Here is a 9,243-nt window from a genome sequence, read left to right as displayed (position 1 = left end):
GAGAGATTTTATACCTTGTCAAGGACCCCATAGCTAGTAAGTGGAGTAGCCAGAATTCAGGTGTGTCCTCCCTGACCCAGAGATGCACTATGATCCTGAGGGCAGTAGAACATGGCTTCAGACCACGGTTGGGCTGGGCTTCCCAGTCTCTCTGTGCTGTGGAAGGATTCAGGCCAGGGTCTGGTTGGCAGTTGGCAGATTCAGAACCTTCATTTTGTCAGTTTACAAAAAGATGATTAGGTTTAGAGGGCTCCCTTTGGAGAATTTTGCAAACTTGGAGAATCAGTCAATATAGTAATTTATTCATTTAAAAATAAAGGAGAATAGGTATATATTATTGGTCTTTTATTTTTTTATTTTTATTTTTTTAATAATCTCTACACTCAACATGGGTCTTGAACTCACGACCCTGAGATCAAGAGTTGCATGCTCTATCAACTGAGCCAACCAGGTGCCCCATATAATTGATCTTTTAAAAAATTTGTTTATAGATCTACTTAGAAAATCATATCATGGAACAAAATTTTCTTGGCAAGTATAGAATTTGACTAAAAGAGTGTATATTCTTAAAGTATATTCCTTTTTTAAAAATTTTTTTTGCACTAACAATATTTCTGTTGAAATGATGGTACTCATCATCACAATGAGAGCACCTTCCAATAGTTGTGCAGGAGACACATCCCACTGATGCATTCTTAGTCTTTGACTGTTCCTGTTAAGATGCATGCAGCTGACTACCTTTCCCTACAACTCCATTCACTAGATCACACTTCACGTATCCATTAAATTAGGGTTTATTTTACTAGACTGTGACTACTGTCCATCTCTGAATCCCAAAGCCTAGGATTGTGTTCTTAAGTGAATGAGTAGATGAAGTAAGCATTACTTTTGGTGACATTGGGGCATCACCTTTAGCAATTTCTTACAGAATAGTGTAGTTTTATCAGCAACACTTTTAAAATTCTCAGACTGGAATGCTTCTTGTGGGGAAGGGGCATGGCTAGTTTCATCCATATTTTGTAGGTTCTTATTAGCTTCAACAGCAGAGAGTGAAGTAGTATCGTTACTTTTGCCCAATGTTATAATAGCATTATTAGCATATTAATTTTTAGAAGTACTCTTCTGGAGACACAAGTTGGAGTATCTTGGGGTAAAATGAAATGATGTCAGGGATTTGCTTGATAAGATTCTGGGTATTTATATATTACTTCTGAAGTTAAGAAGTTAAAAAGTAAAAGGAATGAAGAGTCTGGCTTTGGTTTCAATTCTCACGTTGAATCCTTTTATTTAACTAATTTCTGATTTCAAATATTCTTATTGTCTAAGGCATAAGCTGTTTGTTAGCCAACGCACAAGACATGTGTAGTCCCCTCTCCCTGTTATTTCCTCTACAAAAGCTACAAAAGCTCTTTCTCAGCCTTCCTTGCAGTTAAGAATAGCATATAAGAGGGGTTTGACCAATGAGACACAGGAAGAAGTTGGCTGGGTCTCCTCAGAAGATTTTTACTTTCCTGATAAAAGGAGAATATGTGGTTGGTGCTACTCTTTTTTCCTTCTTCTCTGCCTTCAATGTGTATACAATATTTGGAGTTGCAACAACCATCTTGCAACCATGAGGCAACAGTCATGAGGGAAAGGCCAAGGACATTAAAGACACTGGCCCTTGCACCATCAAGTTGCTGAACCAACACTAGCAGCCTCCTAACTTACTAAAAATATGAAACAAACACCATTGGTAATCCCCATAGCTGGGTTTTCTGTAGCAGAACACATCCCAAATGTTCATATTGTTAGATACAAAGTCAGAGCATGAGTCCTTATTCTTGGTTCTGGAAGACTGGCACTTATGCATTCTGTAACCTGCAGTCTAATAATAATACATGGATTTGCATTTAAAAGACTGATACAAATTTTCAACCATGCTATGAGAATTTCATTTTTTTTTTTTTTGATGCTTGCTGATGGTGCAGGGTTAGTCTTGGATTGTGTATTTTTTTTTCTAACTGAGCTAGACTTCAGATTGTACCTGCTCTCTTTGTTCCTCTTGCTCACCCCCTTTGCTATGTGTTGAAAACCTTGTTACACCACTACAGACTCTACTCCAGTGACACCGTTTACAGAAAGAGGAAGCAGCTCGCACACAAAACGGACAAAAAAAAAATTTATTTCAAGCTCGTTTTCCTGGTAGATTGCCATGAGTCTTCAGCCAGGCCCTCCTAGATTCCTTTATCTCTGGTGTTTCTTCTTCAGCAGCTTTTGCTCTGCTCATGGACTTGTCAACACTCATATCAGAAAGATATTTATGCTGCGGAAAAGAAAGTTTCATGATGTTCTAAGAAGTAACTGAGTCAAAATATTACAATCATCGTATCAAGAGACTAAAGGGTAATGAGCTCATGGATAGCCTAAGTAACTAAGGAAGTGATGAAAGTCTCAGAGAAAAAGATACTGTTTTCATCCTAAAGTTGCTAGTAAAATGTGTTGGAGAAAGGGGAGATAAGAATGAGAAGAAATTAAGTGTCACTTGAATATGAAAAAATATGTAATCATTATTTAGTTTCTTTCAAGAGTTGTAGAAACACTTTATACTTCCACCAGAGTGTATGTAATGCCCATCTCACCACACTGTTACCGATATTATCTTTGAAAAAAGAAATTGTTGCCAAATCAATGGCTTATTTACCCAACAACTGTATCTGACTGTTATTTAAATGCAATGTTTAAGTGATCTGATTATTAGCAAGGTTAGATATCTTTATAGTTTCAGTAATCATTTGTGTTTCATCTTCTATAAATTGTTCAAATCCTTATGCATATGTTGTATGAATCTGGAAATAACACATTTAACTCTAGAGTATCTTTTATCAGATCAGAAACAGTTATCTAAGTTTGAGAAAGAAGATAAAACCAGAGTTTCTTGGTCATCTCAAAACAGTAATCTTTGGGTTTTTTTTTGAGATTTATTTATTTCTTTTAGGGAGAGAGAGAAAATGAGAGAGAGTGTGGTGGGGAGGGGCAAAGGGAGAGGGAGAGACAGAATCTCAAGCAGACTCCCTGCTGAGTGTAGAGCCCAATGAGGGGCTCGATCTCACAACCCTGAGGTCATGACCTGAGCAGAAATCAAGAGTCGGACGCCTAACTGACTGAGCCATCCAGGCACTCCACAAAACAGGAATCTTTGAATGAATGAGTCACGTGTCGGATCATGTAAATGTTCAGTGGATCAGATACCCTTATGTAAACATTGAATTTATTTAAATATGATCACTTCAAATTAATTTGGCTTACCTTTTCATTCGATTACAGTATAAGTGCTCTCCATTCCACCCTCAATGTGAACACTAACATGGCAATGAAATAACCAGGTCCCAACATCTCTTGCATACATTTTTACAGTCTGATATACTCCAGGAGGAAGGTCATAAACGTCAGAGCGATACAGTCCCGTATCCTCAATAAGGAGACAAAACACCATTAAATAACTTAAAAAAGGTAGTAGTCATTTATACATCCTATCAATTCTAATATGCTTTGTTAGACGACAATTAGAGAGCATTAGGCGCCATTGCACTTCTCCTCTGAGTACAAGTGAGGGTTTAGAGGAGGAACAAGCCTGAGAACATTTCAGGAATGGGCCACAGAGAAACATCTCACTCTAAAGAGATCTTGTGTCATTCTTGGTGTTAGATACTTTGTCAGGGTCTCCTGCAGAAGAAAGCTCTAGATTTCAGACAACATCTGGTCTTACAAATCCCAAAAGTTTTAACTGAATTATTTCTTTTTTTTAATTTAATTTAATTTTTTAAAATTTATTTATTAACATGTAATGAATTATTTGTTTCAGGGATACAGGTCTGTGATTATTCAGTCTTACACAATTCACAGTGCTCACCATAGCACGTACCCTCCCCAATGTCCATCACCCAGCCACCCCATCCCTCCCAAACCCCCTCCAGTCCAGCAACCCTCAGTTTGTTTCCTGAGATTAAGAGTCTCTTATGGTTTGTCTCCCTCTCTGGTTTTGTCTTGTTTCATTTTTCCCTCTCTTCCCCTATGATCCTCTGTCTTGTTTCTAAAATTCCTCATATCAGTGAGATCATATGATACTTGTCTTTCTCTGATTGACTTATTTCGCTTAGCATAATACCCTTTAGTTCCATCCACGTCATTGCAAATGGCAAGATTTCATTTTTTGATGGCTGCATAATATTCCATTGTATATATATACCACATCTTCTTTATCCATTCATCTTTAGCTGAAGTTTTTCTAACTAAGGATGTTGGTGATGTGAAGATGACCATTTCTTGAGATATAGCTAATCAGGAAAACTCATGGTTACAGGAAGGAGAGGAGCTCATCTGCCTTCTGGGGTCGGGACTGAAGACTGAGGGCCTTAAGGGCTATTTGTTCTCCTAAGCAGAGAACCAGATGTTCAGAAGACTACCTCCTCGGCAGGCTACTTTGATTTTGAAAGACGAAGTTCTGGGGCCTGGCCTGACTGGATTAGGATGGATTTGGAAGAGCATAGGAAGGAGATGAATTGCTCTGAATAATGCAAGGGGAGGTATTTGGAGGATGGGGGCATGTTAAAGAGTACAGCTCAAGACGGGGTCTGGAATAATTTGAGGAGAGGACAGATGTCAAGCAAGTCCTGCATTGGGCTCCCTGCTCAGCAGGAAGTCTGCTTCTCCCTCTGACCCTACCCCCCTTGTGCTCTCTCTCTCTCAAATAAATAAATAAAATAAAATCTTTTTTAAAAAAAAAGAGTCTGGTTTTCTGTTTGTCTCTTTTTTTCTTTGTTCATTTTGTTTCTTAAATTTAATAGGATTGCTCTGAAAAGAGCAGTTTTGTGAAGAGGTTAAGAGTGAGGGACTCTAGAGCTGGGGTTCAAATCCTACTTCTACCCCTTATTGTTTATGGGAAAGTTCTTTGTCTTGTTAATCCTTCATTTCGTTCCCTTATAAAACAGTGATAAAATAGTGCCTATCTCTGGGAAGCCTCAATGAGAAATCCATGCAAAGAACTAAGCATAGCATTTGGCACGTAAGATGTACTTAATCAAGGTTAGCTTTAATTAACATTATAGAAATGTTACCACAAATTCCACTTAATTTGATGCCTTATAATATAATCATTTTGCAGAGCTAGTCCCTGAGAGCTAACTCTTTTGATTTCCTCTCTTTTCCACACAACTCTTGGCATGGTTCTAGGAATGTCAGAGGCATTTGCTGAACTGAACTGATCTGAACTAAACATCAAACGTACAGTAGAAACTATAACCAGAGTTTAAATCTCTCTCTTTTGTTCTAATTTTTAAAGTCTTATGTAAACACTTATGAATAACAACCCTCGTATCAAGGCTTTTCCTTCAAAAATATGAGGAATGTAGAGGGAAGTACAGGAAGGTCATGATTTTTGGCCCCTGGGTGGTGGGTAAAGGAGTTCATTATATTATTCTGTCTACTTTGTCATGTAAAATTCCCTAGAATAATAAAAATAGTTTTTAAGCCAAAACAAGTAAGTTAAAGAAGAATAAATGTGTTCATTAAAGGACAGAAAAGAAAGCAGCACACTGATAAAGTTTGGTGCAAAACAAGTCATGCAGACTCATTGAATTTGTCTAAGATAGGCTCTGAGCATTACAGAAGCCATGAACATAATACATCTAGAATCCAGGAAGGCTTTATGTGAAACTTTTATCAATGCCAAAAGATGGACTGTATTATGCCAAGTGTCTGGACTAAATGAGGTGTCAAATGCATGAGATATAATTGGTGCTCAATTGTACATTAATGTTTATATAAGGGACTAGGATGAAGAGATAAAGAAAATGCTCCTTAAGTAAATAAATGACACTAACTTGGACACTGAAAAGAGGAAGGATAAACCTTAAAATACTTGTAATAAATTAGAGAAATGGTCAGGCAAAGATGGTCAGTAAAACAACAATGGTAAAGAATATGAAGGTGTGGTGGGGGAAAAGCAATTCAGACAGAGACATAAAGAGACTAAGAATACATAAAAGGGAAAAAGATGAAGATAATTATTTTAAAAAGTTACCACAAAGCCAATTGTCACCTAATTCCACATTTTTATTTTATAACAAATGCTGAAGGAATGATAGAATTAGAAAGCTACCATTTATAACTCCCACTGTAAAAATTGATTCTGGCAATAATCATCAATGGATCCTTTTTATAACTACAAGGTGAAATATAGTTGGAGAATAAAATATGCTTAAAAAATCACTTCACAGCTTGCTTATTAATTACAAGGGAAAGATTATGCTTTTGTAAATGGAGAGAAATTGTAGACCTCACCTCAATAAAGTTATCAAACAACCCCAACAATGTCAGCACCTGTTGTCAGGATGTACTTCTTGGTGTGATGCATGGGAAGCACATAATATCACCTATGTACTGTTCATGTCAAGAATGTTTGACATGGATCTGATCATGAGGAAACTATCAGACCAAGGCAGAATGTGGGGCATTCTACAAAGCAACTGACCTGGACACTTCAAAAATGAAATGCCATGAAGGATCGAGAAAAAAAAAAAAACCTTCTTTTTTAGGAGAGAGATGACAATGACAACCAAATGCTATGTATAGATAATTAGATCCTGAATTAAAAACAAAACAAAACAAAATGGTTAGAAAGAGCATTTTGGGGACAACTGGGGCTATTTGAATGGATTATATGATAGATTATATTACTGAATTAATGTTAACATTGGGGGTATAGTAATGTTATCACAATGGGGCAGAGATTCTCCTTAGTCTGAGGATGCATATGGCTTTATTTAGTATTTAGAGGTGAAGAACCATGATGTTTGCAATTTACTTTAAATTGGGTTCAGAAAAATAGAGAAAGAAAGAAAATGTGGCAAAATGTATGAGTGTTCCAAGTGTTTTTCTCTTATGTTACTAAGTGTTTGAAAAAAAAGTTGGGATAGAAAGGGTGAAACTTGAGATGATTATAGAAGTCTTATTTACCTATCAAGTAACACCATATTAGAGTGAGAAGTGCACTTCATTCATTCGTAAACATTTACTGAGTGTCCATGGGACACAAAGAGCTAAATGTATAATTATTTACATGCACCTGATATGTTATAGATTGTAGGTATTGAACTTCAGTTCTGGCTGGGTCATTTCCTTTCTAGTCCTGTTATCCTGCCATGCTGCCCCAGTAACTGCTTCACAAGACACAACAATAATTAAACAAAGCTGCCCAGGGCTCTTACCGTGTATTCAAAGCTGTGGCCGTGAAAGTGAACTGTGTGCAGGTCAAATTCACTCCCCATGCCAATCAGATACCAATTCACTTCATCCCCAACGTGGAACGTCAGACCTTGGTTATTTCCAAACAGTCTTCCGTTAATTGCTGTGAAGGGACACAATTTATTATATTCAACAAATATTTAAAATAATGTAGGTTTAAAAAAAAAACGTCTCATAGAAAGTATCACAGATGTTTTCGGAGGCCATGAGGATGTTAAAGTCAGCCTAAGGAAGCTGTTAAACATGACCAAGCCATCCATTCATGTGGGTGAGTCTAATTCTAGAGAGTTTTTCTTGCCTGAGGAAATGAAGCATTGACTTTGCTTTAAATAATTGGGTTGCACTAGAATATTTCACCACTATGGATACTTAAATTGATGGATACTTAAATGTGTCTATATATTTAAAGTATATTTAAAGTGGTCACAAGAGGCTTAGAAATTGAGTGTGTTCTTCTTTAACTGCTCTAAGTCAGACCTTCATGATCTGTCACTGGTATGATTAGAATGGCCTTTTAGTTGAGGTCTGGGCCTTTTGTCTTTCCCTCTCTCTCTAATCCTCTATAGGAGTGGTTTCCAAAGAGTAATAGGAAGAAAATATTAATTTAATTATATAATTATATATGTAATATATAATTTAATCATTAATCATATATAACTATATAGTATATAACATATGAATATTAATATATAACAATTAATAATCTATAATGAAATTATAGATTAACATATAACTATCAAGATATCAACATATCAATATATAAATATATAATATTTAAATTATATCAATATTTAAATATATAATATTTAAATTAAATTTAAATTTAAATATATAAATATATAAATTATATAAATTATATATAAAAACTATAAAATATCAATATCAATATATAAATATATAATATTTAAATTAAATTTAAATTTAAATATATAGATATATAAATTATATAAATTTATATAAAAACTATAAATAATATATAGATTATATATAAAAACTATATAAATTATATATAGTTATATATAAACTATATAAATTATATATTATATAAATTATATAATTAATATTTTATATATATAATTACATATAAATAATTATTTAATAAACATTAAATATTATTTGAGATTTAAGATTAACATTTAAAATAAATTTTAATAAAATATTTTATATAATCATTGTTAATTAATTTAATTATATAGTTATATATAGTTATATATATAATTATATATATATTTCCTCCTTTTTACTTTTCTATTTTGTGTTCATCTTTTGAAATGCCAAAAATGCATTAATACAGTGGTACAAATATATAATTTATAACCATATATCTAGGGAGGTTGGGTTCTAACTTTTAGCTGATGGAGGGATAGAATAGAAAAAACTAAGAGACTCTGCTTTAGACCGTGCTTCTCAGACTTTAATGTGCATGTGCCCTGAGACTCTTGTTCCCGTGCAGATTATGGCTTACTAGGTCTGTTTCACCTGAAATTCCGCATTTCTAACAAGCTCCCAAGTGATGCTGAGGCTGCTAGGACTACAAGTGGAGCACAAAGGCCGAGCTGAGTGCCAGAGCCGTTCCTCCAGTACACACCTCTTCCTGCTGTTCCCTCGTTCGGTGCCTTTAGTGCCTTCGGCACAGTGGTTCTGGACGGGATTTTGTCCTGCAGAGGACATTTGGCCACGCCTGGAGACATTTTGAGGTTGCACAACTTGGGGGGACGGTGTTACTGGCTTCCCGGGGGTTGGAGGGTAAGGATGCTGCTAAACATCTTACGATGCACAGGACAGCCCCCCACAATAGTTACCAGACTGAAATATGAATAGTGGCGAGCTTGAGAAACCCCAATTTAGATCGAGTCTAAATCCTTAACAGGGTAGTCAAGGTCTTGCACAATTCTGTAGGCTTTTCTTTTCTTTCTTTCTTAGGTCACATTCTTCCGGCTACATGGAATGTCATCCCCC

The 9,243-nt window shown here is 35.5% G+C and overlaps 1 protein-coding gene across 1 annotated transcript in view; it reads right to left on the bottom strand.

Moving 5' to 3' along the window:
- Nucleotides 1-3,292: 3,292 nt before the first annotated feature.
- LOC116635273 (ceruloplasmin-like) overlaps nt 3,293-9,243 on the bottom strand; it is a 28,944-nt gene continuing 22,993 nt past the window's right edge. Inside the window, exons 17-18 of the mRNA XM_032409192.1 lie at nt 7,248-7,387; nt 3,293-3,451 (exon numbers count right to left, since the gene is read on the bottom strand). Coding sequence (XP_032265083.1) covers nt 3,293-3,451; nt 7,248-7,387 — 299 coding nt within the window. The remainder of the gene's footprint in view (nt 3,452-7,247; nt 7,388-9,243) is intronic.

This window comes from Phoca vitulina, unplaced genomic scaffold, assembly GCF_004348235.1.
Source record: "Phoca vitulina isolate PV1807 unplaced genomic scaffold, GSC_HSeal_1.0 scaffold10, whole genome shotgun sequence".
NCBI lineage: Eukaryota > Metazoa > Chordata > Mammalia > Carnivora > Phocidae > Phoca > Phoca vitulina.
Note: the sequence above shows the minus strand (reverse complement) of the source record. Positions and strands in the feature narration are given on the sequence as shown.